The 25,392-nt window shown below is 31.5% G+C and overlaps 1 protein-coding gene across 7 annotated transcripts in view; it reads left to right on the plus strand.

The window, feature by feature from the left end:
• uex (metal transporter uex) overlaps positions 1 to 13,764 on the plus strand; it is a 98,382-nt gene extending 84,618 nt beyond the window's left edge. For 2 of the 7 annotated variants that reach the window (XM_080154172.1, XM_080154170.1), the window contains exons 23-31: positions 321 to 413; positions 1,078 to 1,164; positions 1,542 to 1,694; positions 2,049 to 2,188; positions 2,624 to 2,773; positions 3,605 to 3,715; positions 5,146 to 5,197; positions 8,416 to 8,699; positions 9,150 to 9,662. In XM_080154172.1, coding sequence (XP_080010298.1) covers positions 321 to 413; positions 1,078 to 1,164; positions 1,542 to 1,694; positions 2,049 to 2,188; positions 2,624 to 2,773; positions 3,605 to 3,715; positions 5,146 to 5,197; positions 8,416 to 8,699; positions 9,150 to 9,576 — 1,497 coding nt within the window. In that variant the 3' untranslated portion in view covers positions 9,577 to 9,662. Of the gene's footprint in view, positions 1 to 320; positions 414 to 1,077; positions 1,165 to 1,541; positions 1,695 to 2,048; positions 2,189 to 2,623; positions 2,774 to 3,601; positions 3,728 to 5,145; positions 5,198 to 8,415; positions 8,700 to 9,149; positions 9,782 to 13,311 lie in introns of those variants that run through there. The other 5 variants (XR_013877733.1, XR_013877734.1, XM_080154167.1 and 2 more) reach the window with 5 other exon arrangements.
• Positions 13,765 to 25,392: the final 11,628 nt, after the last annotated feature.

Consider the following 25,392-nt stretch of genomic DNA (forward strand, 5'->3'; position numbering starts at 1 on the left):
ATATTTCTAAGTAAAAAAGTTTAAAACCATCCCGGAACCAAATTGAAGCATCCCAAAACGGAGTAATTAGTCCATTGGCGATTTTTTAAAGAACAAACAAAAAGAACCTCACTTCTTACATACATAATGTAACGTATAAAGTAATGAATTTATGCAGCCGCCTGTAAGCCTCAGAGAAATCAACCACTTTTTATTTTGAATATCATCTGGAAATATAACCCTGTCCCAAATATGGCAATCCCTCTTTACAGAATTAATATGAATGTTCATTTAAGACCTTTTTCAGACTTGTTTTTCTTTTAATTATTCTATTATTGTAGAAGGACAAGAAGAGAAATGCCGAGGAAGACGAGAATGAGGGAGTCATCATCATGAAAGGAAAACCTGTTGACTATTTCATTTTGATTATTGAGGTAAGTTGCAGGAAGAAAGGTATTTTTAAGCTGTTTATTACACTAGTCCTCATAGTTTTTAATATAGCTTTCTTAAAGCTTAACAACTTTGGGGACTTTAATTGAATTTTGATTGGTTGGTTCATAAAGTTGAGTGTCCAAACGTTACAATCGCTAATTGTAATCTCAAGAAGGGGCAATTTTGTGTAACATTTGGATAGTACATAATTTATCGGTCTTGTATCAGGCATGGTGTCCCGACATCGATGTCGGTACACCATGCCTGACTTTCTTTAGATCCCTTTGGTAAGATGTCTTGTCAACTTACACCGGCGTCTTTTTTCATTGATAATAAGTTGAATAAGTGTTCCTTACCAAGCTTTATAAAAATAGTTTAGGTATAAGGAAGCCCAATGGAAATAATTAAAAAGATATATAAATAACTTTTTCTCAATTTTTCTCAGTAACTTATATTGTGTTAATAAATTAAAAACCAACCATGACAACTAGGCACCGATATACTGCGCTGTTACATTCGCCAGGAGTGAAAAAGAAATAAGAAAATATTTTTCACACATCTTTAATTTAAAAAATTTAAATAGGTAGAAAATTAATTTAGTCAAGAAATAAAATATTTGCTGTATTATTTTTCTGATAAAGTATGAATATAATCTTTTTCCTATAGGGTCGTGTACAGATCACCATTGGCCAGGAGAACCATAAATTTGTCGAGGGACCATTCACAACTTTTGGAGAACAAATGTTGGAACAGGTAAGGATAATAAACTTCTAAGCCCCAAGTTTAGAAAAGTCTTGCTGTATCTTGAACTATATTTAATAAAATTTCAGACATTTTATATTTTGTTAAGCAAACTTATTGGAAAACTAAAATGTATTTTATATGAAGAAACTCCTATCTATATTGTTATTTAATAAATCCAAAATGTATCTTGAGAAAAATCTATGATTGTAAATGTCGTCTACCTTTCTTTTGTATTCAAAATAGATGCTTGAATTGTGTTGTGTTTGTTGTAATTATACTTAATAATTTTTAGGGTCCCCCCCCCAAAAAAAAAATGAAGAAAACAAAGCATGAATAAATAGCTTTACCTCTGATTACTTTATTTCAAAGAAAAAACCTTTTTGCAGGCCATGGCATTGCCCTCCTCTCCCTTGATGGGTGGAGGACCTCCCGCCCTGCCAGAGCCAACCCGCGGCACCTCCATCTCTTTGTCACTGCACTCGTCTGGTAATAATGAGACCGGCCTCACAGGGAAGACACTCAAGAAAACTAATACTCAGGTAAATTAGGTGATCAGTTAATGGGATAAAAACTAAAGGATAAAGAATACGTGGATATTGTTACAGGGGTATTCTAAGTTGCTAATATAGTTCTCAGATATTGTTTAATACACTCCTTTATGGGTTGGGAAGGGAATGTGGGAATCATTATATCCATTTATACACCTCCCTATTACGATAAACAAAATTATCATCCCTTCTGTAGATAAAGATTATTGATAGTAGAAATATGAAGATTAAATCAAAGAGACTTTGCACAAATATACAAATTATCCTGCACTCATATTTTCTAGCCAGGTTAATTAATCTTCCATAGACCCATCTTCTTAATAATAACAAATCTTTTTTTTTCAGCTGAATATTGACACAACTAGCCGTCGTGCCGGGTCTGCTGATTCAGGAATGCCGTATCTTGCAAACAGCGCCAAGGTTCCTACCTTCATCCCTGATTACACTGTCAAGTTTATTACAGATGGTGTCTATTTGAAGATAAGGTAGGTTTTCTGATTTTTTTTGTAGAATAGCTACTCACTCACTTACTTTATGCTTGTCTTCCAAATAAAGGCGAGTCTCCTATAGCTTCATTTTGATTTAACAAGGAATTAATAATAATTGAAGTTTTCCATTTCATGTTAATTTTATGAGATGAATGTTGTATAGGTACCAAATAGACAATATTCGAAAATTCCATTAGTTTCATAATTTGTAGGTATTTTCGAAGGGGAAGGGGTGGGCTGATAATAGCCTAAAACAATACCAAGACTTGAATCTTTTTTTTAAAAAAAGCCCATAACCATACTAGGACATATTGTAAACTTCACTTAATTGGAGAACTCGATCGGTTTCATTAGTTATAAATATCATAAGCAACAGACTAAAAAATAAATGGTCACTTTAATCTTTGTATGCCTAATTTTAAAAATATTTAGGAAAGCAACCTACCTAGTAGCTTTGAAGGCGAGCCGTATGAACAACCTGAACAGCGATTCTGGTGTTTTCAACGACAAGGAGCTGGACTATGCACTGGAGCGGGTCTGTGAGGATGATCATGACGAGTTTGGATTCACTCCTAACTGCAGGTACGTTGACTAAATGGATTTAGAATATATGTTGATGATATTATGACAGTGGAAAAGTTGTAGTCAATTCAGGTTGCTATTTCCCCTGTCATTAATTGGTCTGTTCGTTTATCCAGTAGGAGGGGAGTGGATAGGGTGAACCGATTTTTTTTATCCCGCTACAAGTATCACTTTATTAGAGAACATGAAAATCTGGGGTAAGATCCAGGTAATAATAAATCCAATGTTGATCAATTTTCTAATTTAATCTTCTGAAGAACACAGTAATAGTGTCTGACTGATTATGACGTAACAAAAAAAATTAGCCAATGAGAGGCCGTTATTGACCAATGGTAAAATTTATAGTGGCCTCTCATTTGCTAATTTTTTTTGTTACGTCATAATCAGTCAGACACTATTACTGTGTTCCTTCTGAAGCTTGTTACTTATTCCTACCTGAATATGACTGTTATCATACAAAAGACTAGTATGCCAAGCACATTGTCTTGCCTTTCTCAATACAAACTACAGTGCCTACTTCCTTGATAAATGGTTAATACACCTCGGCCATTTTTTTCTTCATCATTACTTTTTTTTGGTTGGGGGGGGGGGGGAGTAACTTTAAAACTTCATAGGTGTGAGAAAGAAAAAGAAATGCCTATTTGATTACACTAATGAATGGCCTGGGTTTATTCACCCTCTCATAAGTACTTATGTAAATGAAAATTAGAAAAAAAAAACAGTTTAATTGAAAATAATAGTTTAAATAAATGTTTCTTTGGGAAGTAAATTAAGAGTATGTAAATCTGTAAGGCAAAAAATCCACCTAATTCAAACTTATTTGTTTAGTAGATCCCCAGACAAGTATTTTGACCCTAACGGAGCCCCGCGTAGCAACACGGCCACCCCCACGGACATCAGAAGAGAGAGTCTACGCAGCAGCCTTAGCATTATGAAATCTAGGCAAGATATCAAGTAATATAGATAATCAATTAGGTTTAGTTGTGAAAAATAGAACCCAAAGAACAAAGTCCTACAATTTTGGGGGTTATTTGCATGCTTTGCAACTACCTACTTTTTTGCAAATATGCCCTTTTTAAAAATAATTGTAGTTAAAATGGTTTTAAATGTTTTTTTTTCTGTAAAAAGTTGCTTTTTATTGGCCCTGAACAAGTTTTAGACTTTAATGGTTGGCTATCATTCCATCAGTTAGTAAAACCGTTTAGTATAAATCAGGGTTGTCGAATTGGGCACTTTTTTTGATATTGGGCGGCCCAATTGCCCAAAAGGGTTTTAGGCGGGTTTTGGGCGCCCAAAAGTGGTTTTGGGCACCCTTTTTGGGCAAATGTCATAAAAAGCATATAAAAAGGATATAAAATAGCCTAAAACCATACCTAGACTTATTATTAGAAATAAAATAGCCTAAAACCATCTCAGGACCTATAAAGGCTCCACTGGAAAGGAGAACCATATCGGTTCAGCAGTTAGCGAAATCCTTCTATAGATACAAAAAAGCATACTAATTTATATAGTTAACTAGCGGCTACGGCCCTAGAGGCCTCTAGGGGCACTTGAGGAGGGGAGAGTCAAATTTTATAATCCAATTATTATATTAGATTTAAAAAGAAAAAGTAAAAAAATTTGGGGGGGGGGGTGAGAATAATTTTTTTTTTGGGGGGGTGGGTGGGTTTCCTCCCCCAGATTTTATTTTTAGTTTAAAAAAATTTAAAAAAAAGTTTTTGGGGGAGTGTAATTTTTTCTAGGGGCGATTTCTCTTAGGAGGGTGGTGGTACCCTCCCCCAAAATAGTTATAAACCTTTCCAGAACCTATGAGAAGCTACCCTGTTAAGGAGAACCCGATCGGATCAACGGTTAGCGAGATCCTTTGGTACAAACACACAGACACACATCCTGTTACTTTAGTATAAGGATATCACCCAAAAAATAGGCCCGCCCCCCTCTTTTTAACCCCCTTCCCTTTTTCTCTCCCCCTAAAGGAGGGGGGGGCCCAAAACTGCCCAAAAGGACCTTATATTGGGCGGCCCAAAACCGCCCGCCCAAAACTGCCCGCCCAAAAGCGCCCACCCAAAATGACAACCCTGGTATAAATAAATTTGGTTATTAATTGTCTAATTGATTTATGAGAAGAGGTGGACTGTTGTGCCTCTTTTATATATCTACAGCACTGATACTATACATAAAGAATCGATGGCTGAACAAACGCCTAATATTTTTTACCTTTCTCGATGAATTGTACATTTTAAAACCATTTCAGACAAACATATTTTTCTACCAAAAATATCGGTTATTTTTGTTCTGACTTTATGTATAAAAGGCATAACTGTGCTGAAATTTTGTATTAACAAATGGCTTGACATCGTATGTAACTCTAGATTTATGGGAAACCAGCTGAAGAGAAGTTCTACCAGCATTGACAAGAGCAAGGTATGTAGTAGCTGCACTGCAACACACATATACATATATTCAACACATACACCTAGTCCTGTTCTTATAACTTAAAGCAATTAAAACTAAGGCTTATTTTAATCAAGAAAAAAATAATTTTAAATGAACAAAAACAAACTTGATTTTAAGGTGATTATTAATAAACGTAAAACAACATTAAACTATGATGGTGAATAATATTTCTCATTCAGTAATAGCCCCCCTTTAGAAAATAATTAAGAAAATTTTTCATTTTAATTGAAATGGCAACTTGAGATTTAGTGATTTAGTATTAATTCGTAAGGATAAAGGGATAGATTACATGAAAAAAAAATTGAAAATATTTTTTTTGATTAAAAGAAATACATTTTTTTACTTAGAACTAAAATAAATACATTTATTTTACTTAGAACTAACCCTTAATGAGTTACTTGTAGGGGTGTTGTATATTCTGCACAAGATTCAATTTTTCCCCCAGCAGCAAAAATATTTAATCCCCCCCCCCCTAGTTTTTTCCCGATAAAGGGGGAAAAGTGGAAAATTGTTTTAAGTACTTTTTATTTTATTCATTTTTTTCTTCCTCCCGCATATTTTTCTAGTTTTTTCCCCAAGAAAGGGAAACAAAGAAAGAATAGGTATTTTCCAGAATTTTTTCGCCCATTTTTCAATATTTTTTTATCCCTCCCCCTATCTTTAGGATCCCATGTAGAATATACACCCCTGTTTTTTTGTTTGATCCTTTGTACCTAAACCTTTATCCCCGTGATCCGTTGATATTGTTTCTGTGTTAGTAATGCTCTGTGTCAGTCATGTTGCTGATGTACGTCTTTATTTACCTAAGGCGGATCAACTTGTGTCCCTGGGATCATCTTTTGGTATATTACACTATTCAAACGCACAGGGGTGTCAGGGGTTGGGCATCAGGATAAAAAATTACAGATTGTATTTAAATTGACAATAGCTTTTGAAAAAGTTTCTTAATATTACATTAAAAGTTTTGTGAATAGTCCATTTAGTGGCAATGCCTCTTAAGGGGCGTGCCTTCTTATTTTCACAGTAGCTTTTCTTTTATTTCTAGCTCCTGCGGGGGGCTCTAATCCTTCGGGGCAATCACCTAACCCAATATAACATAACCTATCAAAAACCATTTTGAAAATACGACGAATCGCCCTGAAAGGGACTATACCCATAATTTTTAATATTCCATTTTTTGACACCTAAGTTCTGCTATAAAATGTCAAAACCAATAATTTATAATCAAACAAAATTTTTAAAAATTTACTTTTTGCCGCTTCAAGGTATATGTATGGTTCTAAAGGCTAACGGCGAATTTCAGCGGTCAAACTGACCTTTTGTCTTGAACTTGAATGTTAACCAAATTAATGAAAGATTTGCAATAGAAAAAGAACCTTCCTCTAATTTTGCAATTATATTTCTGTTCTTAGCACTTAGGTTCATTATGAATTTTGTTTTATTCCGATGCCTAGTTCCTGATATCCCTGTTTCAATCTGTTTTGTCTTATGCACTGTAAAAATGCATCTGTATCTGTGCTTTAAATGGTCATAATGGGCTACAAATCAAATTTTCTAAATACAACTTTTTTGTGTATGAACTAAAAGTAGTTTGAATTTTACTAACAAATGAAATTTATTTTTACAGTTTCACTTCACTTGCTACAAAAAAATACTGCATCCTTAAATTGGGATCTAAAAACGATATACATAAGATAGCATTTAGACAAATTTGTACATATGTTTCGGAAGCTCAACTCTTCTACTAGCCACTTCTGGGTAGTTTTTTAGTAGTGAAGTTACCCTATAACTCAATATCTAGCATCTAGTCTGTACTTCATGTTCGCCGGTTTGTCATTGCTTTTTGAGTCATTTAATTTTAAGGAGAAACTTAATTATCTTGACTTCAATTCAAGCTCTAAAGCTGATTTTTTTATCTGTCTGTCAGTTATGCTATTATAGTCATTTTTATTTTAAAGATATGTGAAAGTTTTACACCATTTCTCTGAAAAGATTACTTAAAAATCTTTTGAATTAAAAATGACAAGTATGAATGCTATCTATTGAGATTACTACTAACACATAATTAAAAACCATAAGATGATTTTATGTACACAACATATCAAAAGGGGACTATTCACGAACAAGAGCAAGTGATTCTAATCACCTTTCAGCAGAAATTCTAAGTTTTTTTTTTGTTAATATACTAGGGTTTTGTTTAATATCGTTATATCGATTTTAAAAAAATAGTTTCACCATGGTTTTATATGCATAAACTTTGAAATGTTAGACATTTTGTGACTAGATAGCATCAAATGTTTTGTTGAGTTCAAACGGCTATGACACAAAAGTAAACTTTTTTGATGAAAAATGTTAATTTTGAAAAAGGGGTGGTAACTTGTAATATTGTAAACAGATTTTATTAGTGGAATTTCGTAGTTTATAGCATTTGATTATGTTTGCATATTGTTTAATTTGAACTTTTGAACTCAACAAAACATTTGATAATATTTCGTCCAAAAATGCTTAACATTTCAAAGTTAAATTTATAGAAAACCATGGTGAAACTAAATTTTTTTAGTTGGTATAACAATATTAAACATAACCTTAGTTTTTTCACTAGAAAACATTCATAATTACTGCTAGAAGGTGCTTAGAATCACTTGCTCTTGTTCGTAGATAGTCCCATTTACAAAAATCAGGGATTAAAAGGATAGAAAAATCATGCTAAAAATTATACTAAGAAAATATTTTATGTAGATGCTTAATCTTTTTTATTCCCGATTTAATTATTGTTTATTTGTTTGAGAAAAGAAATGGATTTTTGTGACGTGTTATTTTTGAGTTTTGGACAATTTTTTAGACTAATTTTCATTAACCAACATATTTAATTGAAATGAAAATGAAACATATAAATGTATAACTATCCTTATTAATTGAATGATTTCTTGTGAGTCTTCATTAAAAACATATAATACAATTCTTGAATTGATTTATTTATTTGAAATTGAATGGGAGACTTCATGACTTTTGTGTTAGCATGTTCGTGTTTTTGAAAAGAGCTTTACAACATTTTAACGGCGAAAAGAAATTTCACAATTTAATAGTTTCTTCAGATGAAAAATATGTCATTCAACTGTTGTGAAAGCTCTTTTTAAACTTTCAAAGTATTTCAATTACATTATTAAATAATTTTTATTGCTTAGGATGAATTCTGGGACGGTATGGCCAACCCAGCAATGGACAATCGCAGCGAAGAAACCGCACTCAATGATCACAATAATTCTGGCGACCATGCACTGACGCCTAACGGCGGGGGTATCCTTGACACGTCGGGTTCATCGCCCGGCGGCCTGTTAATGAGCCATCATATATCGGCCGCCGCCTTGAATAGTTACAACATGCAGCCGCTGGCTGCTGGTGGCGCGGGTGAAGGGTTAGGCGGTGATGGCGGCGCAAAAGCTCCACTGTCCTTGCCACTAAAACAAAGGTAACACAATCTTATTAGTAGCGAAGCTACTCTATAATTCATCATGTCCGCCCGTCAGTCCGTAATGCTATGGTGTAAATGAGATTTACTCAGCCGCTAAAAAAGCTAGACCTCTGATTTTTCTTGATAACATTCCCACTATTATATAGCATATTAAAGTATATGTCATCAATGGCTTTCTGATCACTTTTAAGCAGCTTCTTAGACACTAAAGTTTGGTTTTTTTTTAGACTTTTTAAATTAATAATCAACGACTAACATATCCATGTATGTATAGCGTAGTATTTGTAGCATTTTCCTATAAACCATAATTTTCACAAAGTAATATCAATGTGTACTATGCATTTGCAAGTTATGTTAGCTCTTTTTAACTCACTATATATATCAGAAATACAGATGATTACTTGTAGTTTTAAGTAAGAAAATGATTTAATAGTTTATTGATTTCAGGGACCATATTCTGGAAAAGCAAAGCTTTTCTGAGCCGATGCGCCCCGCCGATTTAAACACACCCACCCACCATACCAGTAGCGGCACACACACAACCGTTATCTCGGTCCGTGGCAGCAATAACGGCGGCATTGATAACAAATCACTCGCCATCAACATCCCGGAGCCGACAAGCCAGCAGCAAATAACTGTTGCTTCCGCCGCTGAAGTCGGCGGCGGAATCGACTCAACCGGCACAAAATCAGCTACTCCCGTTGGCGGTGCGCTCGAGGTGGATAGTGAAAGCAGCCTAAGAACTGTTACAACTAACGCCGCGACGCCGGATTATAATAACGGTGACACGGCGAGCAAACAGTCGTCGGACGGCGGCCAAATGTCGCCGAATGATAGAACTAGCCTGTTAGGGCCCCCGCATACAGTTAGCTAGTACACACTTCCTAGTATTGCCAGCATTTAAAACTAAACTCTCAACTCAACTATAACGCAGAAATTCATAGAAATCAGTGATGAAAACAAGTGATGTTTTATTCCTTAATAAAAAGCAATAAATATGTCGCCTTTCTTACAATTCAAATTTAAAAATCAATTGTTCTAATAAATATGCTGTGTATAAAATTTTAATATGCAACAAAGTATAATAAGTTTAATCTTTTGGGTATAGAACCTTTCGTGGAAACGCCTCTTAATGGGAGTTTCTTCGTATTTTCACAGTAGTTTTTCTCCTGTTTCAGGCCCCTGCGTGGGCCTCTAACCCTGCGGGGAAATCACTTAACCTAACTTAACATAACCTATAAAAAGCTAGTGTGAAAATACGACGAAACGCCCCTTAAGAGGTGTTGTCACGAAAGGTACTATTCAAAATCTTGTTGAGTTGTTTATTTTTCTCAGGAAATTGAAGAAATAGTTTTATTTTTGATTTTGGCTTCATTGTAATGTTGAATTGTATAGGTACTTATAAATCTAGTAGTAGGTTCTAATTTTTCATAAACTATCTAGGTATACCTATAGATTTTATATAAAAAAAAGTAATTTTGTCAATGATTCTCATTTTTTTAAAAATGTTAAAAATTGATATTTTCATCACAGTTTGGTTTGTTCTGTCTGGCAATGCTAAAATATTTTGTCGTTTCTTTTTTTTCTTTTTTGTTAAAGGGACATATTTGTATTTAAACTTAAATCCTTCTAGGGTGGGAGGAGACATTGGGCTTTTTATTACACTAGTCCTTAAAGTTTTATAATAATGTTTTCTTATTCGTGGCTTAACAACCTTGGGTTGAGTGGCCAAAGTTTCAACCACAAATTATAATCGACAGAGAGGGAATTTTGTGTTTCATTGTTGGAAATGTACATGAATTTATAGGCCATTATTTTATCCCTATAAATTTCTTATCTTTGAAAATTAATTACAAGAGCTTTTAGATGTTAAGACAACTAAAAAGTACAATTATTTGGTCTTGAAGAATTAAATATTTTTATCTAAATGCTCTTTTTTTGGTGTTCCTTTAGTTAGAATAAAGCCTAGGTTTATGCTAGTATCTCAAGTGTCTAAAGTATAATATAAACTATAGTCTTTAATTAGTTTAACATAAAGTATATATATATATATAAAATTGGTCATGTTTATTTGATCTAAAAATTTTCTGAATATTAAGTAATGCTCTTTGATTATAAAACAAATATTTATATGTTCAAAAATAAAATACTTTAAACCCAAAAATTTCTACCCTAATCATAATTTTACATTCTTTTTTAACCCTTATAAAGTAAAATACATGCTAAAAGAAATCATTTAAACAGTGTCTAAAATTTGAAAATAAAATTACATTGTATTTAAATCTTTTTAAAGCATTTACTGGTAAATTAAAAGTATACAATCTCATAAAAATCATACATTTTTAACTCAATAAATTAGTCCTTAAAAAGCATAAAAATCATATCAAAATTTCTTTGGCTATTTTAGTCTGCTTCTAAAAAAGAGTCACTCTGGAAATCTTGGTTCAAAAATAACTTTGATGATTTTAGTTCTAAATCTAACCGCTAGAGTGATTATTTTAAGAATGCAGATAATAAGTTCTTCCATGAAACAATTAAAGAAATTTGTAATTAAAGTATGAATTAAATTCTCACTTCATCCATTAATCATAAACATCTAAAAATTAAAATTCAGCATAAGTAAATGTATTTTATAAAATAAGGTACAGTTCATAAATAAAAGAAAAAGATATATATTAAGTTAAGAATACATGTTAATGATCTAATTACAGTATATTATTTTAGTCCTTTTGATTTTAAATATTCTCAAGTATTTAACAAGTCCGTCTTCTTAAAGCCTGGTTGAAAAATTAAATATGTTGATAATTGTAAAAGAATTGGACCACATTATTTTCTTGAAAACGATGCTTACAATTCTTATATTTTTTTCTAAATGATATATTTTGAACACACCTGCCTTTAATTGCCTTTGGGTTTAATATTTTTTTTAACATTTGAACAATATACATAATTTGTTATAATAAAGATAAGCTTTTCTCGTATTCATTCCAAACCGATTAATTTCCGGTGGATTAGAACTAGTTCTAATCCATACCAAAAAAACTATGTCTAGCCTAGAATTATATCCAGTTTTCTACGAATATAAAAATGTACAATTTAGTTTTTTAGCACGTGCCTTCGGGCAAAAAACTGGTTCTAATTTCATAATAGTATAGTACATTTTATATCCGCGGAAAGGTGTTTATAATATGTTAATTCTTCTGCTTTGCTAAATTTACAAACTTCAAAGGAAGGTGTGTTTAAGATTTGTAAAAAGTGTTCTGATTTCATTGCTCTAAATAAAGTAACATTGGGCCTTATTATTGTTATGATCAATGCCTCTACAAATAAAGCAGCACAGGCGACATTTTTAATCGGCTGATTTTCGCGGGTTTTCTCCAAATCAGCTGATTATTGCTGTCTTATTTGTATAGATACTAAATATTAACTAATCATAAGATATGTAGATTAAAGTAAAGATCATATAGTTTTTGATGAATTTAATACCATTATTATTATAATATAGTATAAAGAATTTAAATTTATGAAATGTTCGAACTTTATGGGGGAATTTTTTCCCAGCTAATTTTAATATCTATTAAAATTATAATAATAAGGGTCTTAGATTTAGAGATTAAATATTATTTCCGTCCAGATTTTAGTCTTTTCTCTAAACCTATATGTAATTCACCGTTAACTGATAAAAAAAAGTAACACAGTGCCTTCGAAGGTGCTTTGACTTTAGTGTCAGAACCTAAATTGGGACATAGTGCATTTCATTACCCTAGGTTAGGTAACTTCATTTCACTTTTCAATAAAATCTAAAATGCAGCGGTTTTTGAGAAAATTAGATTAAAAAATTTCAAGTTCAATTTTCACCCACTAGTAGTTGCCGCATAATCATGACAAGAAAAGCAAAGATTACTTATTTAAAATTTTGAACAACTTTGCTTTTATAAAATCAGTCATAAAACCTCTCTATATATGATTTATTTAAGGCTGAATTTCCGTGACCTTAGCAAAGCAATTGATAAAAATGGCCATTAATTAACTCACTTCAGGAGTGGTTTTATGAAGAACTTTATAAAAGCAAAGTTGTTCAAAATTTTAAATAAATAATCTTTGCTTTTCTTGTCATGATTATGCGGTAACTCCTAGTGGGTGAAAATTGAACTTGAAATTTTTAAATTTAATTTTCTGAAAAACCGCTGCATTTTAGATTTTATTGAAAAGTGAAATGAAGTTACCTAACCTAGGGTAATGAAATGCACTATGTCCCAATTTATGTTCTGACACAAAAGTCAAAGCACCTTCATTTGCACTGTGGTAATGAATTAAAATGAAAAATAGTACCAATAGTTTATTTGCTGGATTGTATCTTCATTCATATTGGAAAAATTACAAGAGCTTCAAATTATATTTGTTCTGTTTTGCTGTGAATTTCGTGCAATTTGGAAGAAATTTGTTATATTAAATTTTAGAAATATTTTGATTTAAATGGTACCATCTAAGGCAGCAAGGGAGACATATTTCTCACTTTAGGGTGCTTCAAATGTTTAGTTACAGAAGTTAAGAATCCCTTTTACAATTCATTAAAAAGCTAAAAAAAAAAACAATTAAACTTGTTTAGTTTTGTTTATCCTCAAACCAAATCAAAATTATTATTAGAAAAATATAATACGTTGTGAATTGTTATAAATTGAAAGTAATTTTATTTGGAATGTTTTCTGTCTCAGTTCGGATTTTGATGTTTAATTGTAGTTTATTTTCAAGCATTTAATTACAAATAGATTCATTATAAATAATCATATTTTATTGAAAAGAATATCGTTAATTTCAAATAGACGATGACTTGTAATTTTAGTCAGATTTTTGAGTTGAAATATATTGTAAAATTTGGCAAGCTGGAATATTTTTAAATTATCAACATTATACTGGTAAAGAAAAAAATATATGATAATTGTGTCGTATTATATTTTATGAATAAAAAATGTAAAATTGTTAAAAATTTAAATATTAAAATATGAATCGTAGTAATTATTTAAGTATATCTTTATCTGAAATATATCTTGTCAGAAAATAAGTTCAACTTACAGTTTATTTTTTCTATTCTATCTCTTAAACCATGAGAAATATTAACAATTTGAATGTTGGTTGATTTATTTAAGTTTATAAAAAAAAACTGTTTTACAAAAGTTGGTCATATTCTTGCATGTTTTTGGACCTTTAATGTAAAAGGTAAAAAATGAATTTTACTAAGAGCACAAGAAAGATTATAATAGTTATTTCTTTCATCGTATTATAAACGGCTTTCCGCGGATATAGAATGTACAATTATAAGATTAAAACCAGTTTTTTTAGACCCGAGATGCCGAAGGCACGGGCTAAAAAAAACTGGTTTTAATCTTATGATTGTACATTTTTATATTCGTAGAAAGCGGTTTATAATACGATGCTAGACATATTTTTTTTCGTATGGATGAGAACTGGTTTCTACCCACCGGATTCGAATGAATACGAGAATAGTTATTTCTCGTATCGTATTATAAACGGCTTTCCGCGGATATAGAATGTACAATTATAAGATTAAAACTAGTTTTTTTAGCCCCGAGGTGCCGGAGGCACCGGCTAAAAAAACTGGTTTTAATCTTATGATTGTACATTTCTATATTCGTAGAAAACTGGATATAATACGATGCTAGACATAGTTTTTTCGTATGGATGAGAACCGGTTTCTATCCCCCGGATTCGAATGAATAAGAGAATAGTTATTTCTCGTATCGTATTATAAACGGCTTTCCGCGGATATAAAATCTTATGATTGTACATTTTTATATTCGTAGAAAACTGGTTATAATACGGTGTTAGACATAGTTTTTTCGTATTGATGAGAACCGGTTCCTATCCACCGGATTCGAATGAATACGAGAAATAATATTATTGGATGTTATCATTGGAATACTTTTTTCTCAAGGTTTTCAGTTCGAAGATTTTTTTATTAGTGCTTTTAAAAATCTAAACAAAATATTGAAAGTCTAATCTTCGTGGCTGCGATTTTTTTGACCCTTCGATTTAACATTAGCAATATTTGAAGTTGGTACCGGAAACGTAACCTCAATTTACGTTTAATTGTAGCTGACTAAGATGAAACTACCCTTAAAATCTGTAGTCCGTTTATAAACGGAGATGTTTACAAAATAAAATCTGCGTTAAATTCATACTAACACATAAGGTAGCTTAATTCGTGTTTCACCTAGTTCCTGGCAAAACTGAAATATGTTAACAAATCTGTAGTAAATAAATTTGAATAAGGATGACAACATCCTTAAAGCGAATCTCTGAAGCAGTCTAACAAACGAACATGAACAGCTGTAGAGTGTCAAAAGTTAGAACTTAAGTATGATATAAATACTAAGGGTTGGCAATCCGGAATCCGCCCAATTTTTGGCCAATTTTGGAATCCGGAATCCGTTTTTTAATAGCGGATTCTTATTTGGTAGGCTAAAATTAGCGTCTTGAGTTTTTTCTTTCAACTCCTCCTCTTTGAAGGCAAAGATTTTCATCATTATATATAATATCTTTTAAAATCTTGTTCGATTCTCGGAAGTGAATTATAGAGAACACCAAGAACATTGATTTTTAGGTCATATGTAGCACTTAATTTTTAAAAAAGTTTAAAAATCCTTTTAAAATATTGCTAGAATCCGGAATCCGCCAAAAATAAGAATCCGCCACTTTTTTTTGACGGATTCTTTAAGAATCCGAATCCGGCCCAAAAACTCGACGGATTGCCATCACTAATAATTTAATTACATTACTAATAAATTTATGTAAATGTGTTGCAAAAGGTTTTGGTACAGGATACTCTTTAAGGGGACACATTTACATTGTAAGAACATTATAATACAGATGCTTCGCTTATGACATTGTATTTTGTTGTAATGGAAATCAGATGAAAAGGATAATTATTTACATGGACATTCTAATATAGTTTGTAGAGTTGCTACTCTTTTTAAATCACCCTTTACTAATACTACAGGAATCACCACACATTGCCAAGTTTAAAATTGCTCGAACAAATCTTACATGCCTAGGAACGAAAAGAGCTATCCGATGTACCGACCCTAATTTTAGAAATGCCTTGCTTTTAAAAATTGACTTAATGACATAATTGAAAAGCAATTTTTACATTGCTTGTAGGCACGCGACAAGAAAATAAACGTTCAGTTGAAGCAGAGATCTTAAGGGAAATGGCATTGGACGATAAATTGATATACCCCAAATAATGATAATCCTCCAGCTAAACTGCAAAAGACTGAAGAGGGTGCCATGTTCACCGAAATCTATTGCAAATAGATAAGTATGAAGAAAAATAACTTTTCCAGTGCAGTGCAGTGTATTTATCAAATGATGAACAAATATACCTCTTCTGCAGATAAAAATTATTTGTTGAAAAGTTCGAAAAGTGCTGTTCTAAAAAGCTTAATCTTTAAATTAATCTTTACAAGAAGTAAAAAAAAGCATTATATTGAAAGAGTTCAATAATCTATTGTCTTGCCAAGCCGTTCTTTAGTTGTATACTTTACTAGCTACAATAATGAAACAGACAGTAAAATAGAACATAAGCCTCACAACAAATAATAACGACATTTTTGTGCAATTACTAATCTAGATTTTTCAAATTCGAACAAACAAGAACGATAATTTTAATAGCGAAGCTACTATACAATGTTTAACATTGCTTGCTGAATCAGATGGGTAATAGAAAAAGGAAAAAGTCGACAGAATTCCTTTTATTACTAGCCAATAAAAGTAGCTGTAACCCTATGGGGCCTCTACTATAGACTAATCTTAACCTAACCTGAGAATCATAGATTTTTATTTCTGAGAGAGTTTGTTTATGGTCCACCAATAGTATAGGGGTGTTAATATATTTTCAGTATTTGTTGTACTCACAACACACAAATGATACACTCAACAATTGGTCATTAAAGTAGATGTTTTCTTTAACAAGGATGACAACATCCATAAAAGCGAAGCACTGAAACGGTGGGACAAACGGACATTTACATTTTTATAGTGTCAAAACTGAATAATCAAAATATAAATGTATAAGAGTCGAACCAAAATTGTAAGTAAATTTGTTGAAAAACTGCTGGATACAGAATAATGTTTATGAACATATTTACATTTTTAGGACTTGATTATAGAGTTGCTTCGCTTGTAACATTATAATTTGTTGTCCCAGAAATAAATATACCAAAAATCAGATCAATCGGATGATAATCGACATGTTTAAAATGGACGTACGGACATTCTGGTAATGATTATAGAGTTGCTATGCTTTCTTAATCGTACCTAACTACTAAAGGAATTACCATGCAAAGTTTGAAATCGATAGGACAATTCTAACATGCCTAAATAAACGAAAAAAGCTATCCGTTACGGACGGACGGACCGACCCTAATTATAGAAAAGCTTCGCTTTTAAAAAGAATATAAAAAATGTTCAAAGACACAACTTTAAAAAAAACTGCACGAGCAGTTCACTAATAGACTTATGAAGATATCCACTGCTTATCAGGGTTAAAGGAATGGAAAAGTTCACTAATAGACTTATGAAGATATCCACTGCTTATCAGGGTTAAAGGAATGGAAAAGCATATCAAAACCAATCACCATTAAAGTAACAGGATGTGTATTTGACTGTGTGTACCGAAGGATCTCGCTAACGGCAGATATACTTCTTCTTTACAAGGGTCCAGGGAAGGTTTTTAACTATTTTCTGGAAAAAGAAATATAAATTACCCCCAAAAAATGACCGCCTGTAAAACTAAATCTGAAAGTTGGCCCCCCACCTAAAGTGCCCCTATATTTGACTTCATAGATTCAATGGTCTTCAAATAGTCTAAAACCTGACCAGGACCATTACTAAGATTTTTTAAAAACTTGTAGATGTTCAACATAACTTTGTGAAAACAGACAGATGCTGTCTAAAATGGTGCAAAAAATGGGGACAAATTTCAAATTGTTTTGGCGTGTGACGTCATACCCCCATCTCTTTTCTAGGGGGTTTCTTTCCTCCTTCCCTTTTCTTTCCGTAATAAACAGCCCCGTCAAATCAAATTTGAATTTTGTCCCCATTTTTTGCACCATTTTAGACAGCATCAAACATACACACACACATCAAGATAGTTAAACAAACATGTATTTTAAAACTATGAAAAAACATACTGAAAGAACTTCTTTCCTATCACCAAATAATATAACTTCATTTTATAAAAAAATAATATATCAAAAACAATAATTTTAGAAAAAAAACCACCTAAACTATCTGTATATTGATATTTAATCCTTAAAGACCAATTTAAAAACTCAAAAATATCAATTTACAAATCCCTTTCTCTCTGTAAACCACCGCAACAACAAAACACACACACAACAGCAATATTTTCATGTGTTGTTGCGAAACGGAACTTAACAGCTGTGGAGTGTGTGTGTGTGTGTGTGCTGAATCAAGGGTGTTGTGTTGTTGAAGGGAGGGGAGAGGGGTGCGTTTCCCTATTAGCATTAAGAACGATTTAATTTTGTTTCATGGAAAAACATGTACATGGTGTTTTGTCTTAAAATTAACAAAAGAGTCCATATTTTGTATGTTACTAAATATGACAGCCTATTAATATCCTATTTCAGTATTAACGCAAATAATTAATTTGTAGTTCATTAGCTGAAGAAATTAAAATGAAATAATGGCTATTCTTAAATTAGTTAATTAAACTGTTTTAAAAGAAAAGTAGTTTTAGTAACCTTATGATTTAAATCAAAACTGTATTTTTGAATCAACAATGGAATTTGTATTTGAAAATTGTTTGGAAATAAGGCACAAAACTATAACCGTTGACATCAAAAGGAATAAGAAATGGTCTTTCAAATAGGTAACCTTCTGAAAATATAGAGGAAAGAATTTTTTATTAACTAGGTTATAGGTACTGAAGTGTTTAAAATTTTAAGTAACCTCCCCAAATGATTTATTTTTCCTTTTTCAATATTTTGTTAAACCCTACATCTCTTTGAAATAGCGTTAACTCTACCCTAAGGACTTGACTAAGAATTAACTTTAATCTTCTCTCTTTGAATTTTGATTTCTTACCAAAAACAATGAGCTTTAACTATTATTTAAATTTATTTACTTGAGCATATTTATTCTCTGCTTAGTTTTGCTAACAGGGTAAGGGAACCAGGATATTGTGGGGAAGTTGCACAGATTTGTTTGCTACAGGGGAAGGCATACGTTAAAGCCGGATCTTATTTTGTTACTGCCCCTCTCCCTTTTAGGCGCCACCACTTGCCCCACTCCCTTTTAGGCGCCACAACTTTTCCCACTCCCTTTTAGGCGCCACTAGTTGCCCCACTCCCTTTCAGGGCGCAACTTCCCTCCCTCTATTTTTTTAAGTCATGGATATAGAGTAGAAAAATTGGCCCAATAAAATCCTAATATATAAAGTAATACGCTTTTTTTCTGTAGCAAAAGATCTCGCTAACCGCTAAACCGATAGTATTACATATACATATATAACTATTGCATTTAAATCAAAATTGAATTTTCTTCCATTAAAAAAATAATAAGAATTCCGTCTACCTATAATACAAAATAGAACGATGTTTATTTGTCTGCCAAACGTTATATCACCCCTGGGGGCGAAGCCACTATAGTATACAACACAATTTAGAATCATGTCCAAATCTTTCATGTTCAAATCTAGGGACGAAGCTAATAGTTTACAAAAAAAGTAAATATATGATGTCTGTTTGAATCTATCAACGCATCTAAAAACCGAAAAACTAGTTTACAATAAAAAAAGCATCAGGCCTTTCTTTCTGGCCGAACCTCTTCTTACCTCTAGGTATAAAGCCACTAGTATACGATACAAACTGGAACTACGTCTAACTCTCTGCTCGGACCTTTCATCACATCTAGAGGCGAAGCCATTAGTCTTCAGTTACAAAGTATAAATTATGTCTGTCTATTCGTACGTCTGGAGGAAACTTAAGTTCTTGCTAATCGCTGGACCAATTTGGCTCTGCTTTTCAAGGAAAATACAATGGTTTTAGGCTAGTCTCGAAAGAGATAGATGCCCCCTCCCAAACCAAATTTAATTTGCATTTCAACCTTCCAATCTCCATCTATCTGTCTGTCCATTCGTCTGAATCAATCTCAAGATCTTGTTAACTGCTGGACTGATTATGCTCTCTTTTTCAAGGAATATCCATATTTCCTATTCGATGGTTTCAAAATGGAACCCCCTAACTTAAAATGAATTGCATTCCAACCTGCCAACCCCCGTCTGTCTGTATGCCTGTACATTCTTCTGAATCAAGCTCAATATTTTGTTCAATGCTTGGCCGATTTGGCTCTACTTTCATATCCGTTACTGGTCATGCAATTGTCAAATATATGAAAAAGAAGTATCAAGGCCTGTTCTATTCCTTTCTCTCTGATAACAGTTAATTCCCCCTTTCCTCTTCCCCACTTCCCATCACACATTCCCCTCTCTCCCCCCTCCCTTTAATCTTTTGAATTTTGTTGTTGGCGCCACCGGCGTTTACCGTCAATTTCTGACGTCATTTTTACTCCCATATCACAGTGAGATAGACACCAAGCTGACCAATAAATGTGCTGTGATTTTTATGTGTCCAAAAAAAACTGTTTAAGGTTTTAAGTTTTCATTTCTGTTTTATGAATTTATAGATCCGGCTACAAGCATTAGTAAAGATTTGTCTGTCAAATAAGTCAAATGGTCATCTTAAAATATAAGAAAATAACAATCATAAACTATATGAAGAATACCAGTCAAAAAAATTATATCTAAGTGACAGTTCATTTTTTACAGAAAGAACTAAAAAACATTTAAATCCAAGTGAATTTTGAAGTGACAGTTTCATCAAACTATAAAAAATGTAAAAAAGAATCAAATTTTGATTTTTATAAAATTATGGAATTAAAGAATAGATTCAGCTTTAACAAGGATATCAATATCCACAAAACAATTTATTTAAAACGTATTTTCGTTTGACTGCACTCATTCAAATCTATTTTTTTTCTTCTTCATTAAATAAAAGTTATATCATATTATTTTACATCTAACATGTATATTGAATTTATAAACAAAATAGTAGCTTTTATAGGATGTTTTAAAAGACTCCATTAGATTTATGAATTTATATTTGGAAATTATGAACATAAGTTTACTTGTATTGATATGCAGTTAATATTAAATGGTTAAATCCAAATTTAATCGGTTATTAACCAGTTAGAGAGATAAAAAAAAAAGATGGGTAATAACTAATTCTTATTATACAGGAAAATCATGTTCTATATATTTCTTTTAGTATGTATGTTTAAACGTTTTTTCAATTAAATATGTTATTTAATTTTGTATTTTTTCTCTTTAAAGCTTAGAATCTTTTCAAATAAAATTCGCATGCATATTATATTCAAATATGTATCAAGTTACAGCAAGGATACAAGGATAGGACAATGGTAGAAAAAATCAACTTAAAAATTTTATTATACTACTCACAATCTCCTATCCATCTTTTCAAGTCAGATGATTTTGTTTGCTAACCTGTTAAACTTTTGTGATATTATTATATCAAAATTGTCAAAATGTTATTAAATAACATTATAATATGTTACTTATTAAGCACCTTTATTTAATCCTTTATAATATAAAGTAATACGGTTCTTTTGTTTGAAATTTAAGATCTTAGAAATTACTTGTCTAATTGGTTGTAATTTTCAGGGAAGATTAATAAATGACTTGGTATAGTTTTAGGCTATTTTCCGGAATTCCCCTTCTCCCCTAGAGGCTAGGGGCGATGCAACTAGTATATTGGAAAATGGCATATCGATAATGGGCCAGTCAGAAATATGTATAATTAATTCTAATTTAATATGAATCCAGTTTTGACTTTCATTGGCCTATCCTTAAATCTGTGGAAAATAGCAAATTAATTCAATTTAAAACTCATTAAGCTATGGATATTTTGTATTAGCAGACAAGTACAATCATTTTGATCATTTGCACAACTCTGCATAATTATTAAGGATAAAATAGATACAGATAAATTAGAATTTTATTTTTGATACATTTTTAATTAACGAGAACAATTCAAGTCCACAATAGTGCAGAATAACCTGTAAAGAAAAGCAATGTTTATGTGTTAGACAATCATCAAACAATAGTATAACATTTGGACAGACGGACAAACTTTAGTTTTGGAGTAGATTTGCTACTAATATAACTCTTGTTCTACTTTCTAATTTTTTTCATATCATTTATATATATACAGTTAGGGAGTTGAATCTATTTTTATAGAAGCAGAAATATAATCTATGATTATGGTTTGGAGCCTCTAAAACTGTAATCTACCCTTCCACTTTCCCCTCTCTTGGTGAAGATATCTTCAACGCCGATACGATTTTTGAAATATAAGTTTCCACTTTTGTCTCTCTTCACCAAGAGAGGGGAAAGTGGAAAGGTAGATTACAGTTTTAGAGGGTCCAAACCATAATCATAGATTATATTTCTGCTTCTATAAAAATGGATTCAACTCCCTGACTGATATATATATAATATATATAAAAACACAGAAAGACTGAAAGTAAATTGAAGGAGAGATTTGCTTTAACAACTTAATTTTGTTGAATATGGAACAGATTGAAATATAGATAAAAAGGGTTGTTATCATATTATTGATAACATTTGTTTTTCATTAAATTATTTTTAAATTCTCATGATTTATCCGCATTTAAATTATTAGTGGCTTCACCCCCTTCATATAGGACTGGTTCCCTCTAACATCTCTAAAGTGATAATTTCTTTCAAAATAGCCTAATTCCTTCCTTCACAAGACCAATACAATGCCTTATCCAGGACATTGGGACATTCCTGTTACCCGTTTACGAGATCTATTGATACAGACACTATTATTGAGTTATCTATATCTTCTAATTATAGTTAACTGTCACTGGTAGACAGACAGACGGACAGACAGACAGACAAAATATCCACATCTCTTGAAAATCAAGTAATTTACTGTAAAGATCCGTTTGTCTTAACATGTTTTGATATATTTGTATGTGTGTGTGTATGTATGTGTGTGTGTGCGTAGCCCAATAAAAATGAAGATATGGATAGATAGATACTTTGCGTATAATATGGGGAGAGATGACGCACAGCAGCAATGCTTGGTATGTACGGAATTTATTTGCGTATCCGGCTACGCAAAAGGTGCGTATAATAGTGTGTGTGTGTGTGTGTGTCTGTGAGTGTGTGTGTGTGTCTGTGCGTGTATTGGGTATTTAAATGGCCACTATAACTTGTACAAAATGTTTTAAAAGACTGCAAAAATATATTTGTCAAGGTTTTAGTGGTTTTATGTTTTTTTAAAGAACATAATAAATAAAACATTTTGAAAAGATTTTTATCAAGTTTAATTAAGAAAGTATTAAATTCTAAAAACAATTATTCAATTAAAGGATGGATTGATTAATAAAAATCTAAAGAAAGAAGTATAATTGCAAATGTTTAACAGATAGAGGTTCGGATATGAGCAGCTATATTATTACATATTTTGTTCCACATAACTGTATATAAGTTTAGAATTAATAAGGTCCAATTAAGTGCACAATTTGGAAACAAATTCAAATATAATTGAACAGTAAGACAATAAAAAATCTTAATATATAATGGTTTAATATATTTAGGTTAAAAAAGCTTTAAACGTTTTTATTTGAAGTAAATTTTATTTAGCGAAAAAGGGGGGTGGGGACGTTTATTGATTAAACCAATATGTAATTACAAAATGCTATAAGTCTAACTTTTGTTAAAATTTGTTTTTAAAAAAATTGGGGGAGTTACTGTGAAAGATTTATCAATGGGATAAATAGTGGAGTTTAAAGTTATTTTATTACAATTTGATACATTACATTTAACTGGCAAGCTTTGATGTAATAATGTATCTGATATGAGGAGAGTGACTCTAGAACCCAGCTAAAGATTCAAATTACTAGAGCAATGTGTTCTATGTATTTGTGTCTCTCTTATCAATCTTTTTTAGCCAAGGACTTCTTTCTAGAAAGTTGGAAAATAAATAATTGGATCATGGAACGAACGAAGTAGCTGGTTTGGTCGTATTTTCACAATAGCCTTTGATTTGTTAGTTTAGGTTAGGTAAATCGTTATGAGTGCCCCGCAGGGTTAGGAATAGGCCCTGCAGGGGCTAAAATAGGAGAAAGGCTATTTGCCCAGTTCACAAACAACTTTTAAAAGTTGACCGATTTATTCTTTAGGCCAACGTAAAAAAGTAAAACTAACAAATGCCTATATAAAATCAGTAAACCTAAAACTTCTTTAGGTCGACCTAAATTTTCAAGAGGTCGACCAATGTCTTTTGTGAACTAGGCTATTGTAAAAATACGGCGTAACCCGAAACTATTCAAATAAATTTCTAAAACTTTCAAACCTCTCTAATAACCTTATTGTTTGAAACAAAAAGTCTCTGAAATGACTTATTGAGTTGGGTCGTTTTTAGGGTGGTTAGCTTTTAAGTGTCTGCAGAAAAAATGCTTATGCGATAAAAAGTTTTTAAAGTTGTCTTTGGGATATCCTAAAAAAAGTTACTCTTTAAAATCCAAATAATGTAAAATTAATTTTTTTTAATTTTTAACTTTTAGGTATATCAACCTGCATTTATATTTATATCAGATTTGTAATACACTACACATACATCTAATATTTTTCATGGTAAATTTATTTTTGTTCAGTTTAAAAAGTGATCTCATTTAATGTTAATCATTAATTTTAACTTTAAAGAAAAATAGCAGAAAAGTTATATATCGCATCGTATTTTAGACAGCTCACTGCTAACAAAACTAGTATCAATTTTATGATTTTTATTATAATAATCGAGGAAAACTGCCTGTAATGCGATGCTATACACAATTTTTCAGTATGGCTGAGAACTGGTTCTAATCCATTGGACATTAATCGGTCTCGAAGCCAAACTGGAAAATAATAATCTTCTGATTTGTTCCTATTTAATATTTTATTTTTAAATCTTTAAATAAAGTTCAAAATACATATTTCAAACGATTTTCAAATAAAAAAACAGCCATTTGAAACATCTAATATTCTTTTATTTCTATTTCTCATAAAACATTATGTGATTTATATTAATTAAAACTGCTATAATAAATATGTTACTTTACGTATACAAAAAAAATCTGTAAAATGAATTTAAAGTTTGCAACTTAATTTGCACATAAACTGACATTGGCTGAAAACTAGAGATATTTAATAATATTTTAATATTTTTAATTTAATTGGAAGTGAAGCTTTTTCTGCTAGTGAAAATTACTATTGATCAACTTGCATATTCTTCATTTTCTTTAAAATCAGATAATAAATGAACATATAAATTTTTGAAGCCACATTTTCATAGTGTTTTTATAAAGTAGGACGAGATACGCATGTAGTATAGATTCGCAATTAGGCCCAGATCAGGCTCCACTTTAATCATATTATGACTTGAAAAGCTATCTCATTGGAGTTCACCCTTGTTTTTTTTCATATTCAAGAAAAAGCTTCTACAATATCAATATTTTAAAACTATTTTTTACTAGACCAGGGGCATATTTTCAGTATCTT

This window comes from Acartia tonsa, chromosome 3 (assembly GCF_053477335.1).
Source record: "Acartia tonsa isolate MP-2025a chromosome 3, ASM5347733v1, whole genome shotgun sequence".
Taxonomy (NCBI): Eukaryota; Metazoa; Arthropoda; class Copepoda; order Calanoida; family Acartiidae; genus Acartia; species Acartia tonsa.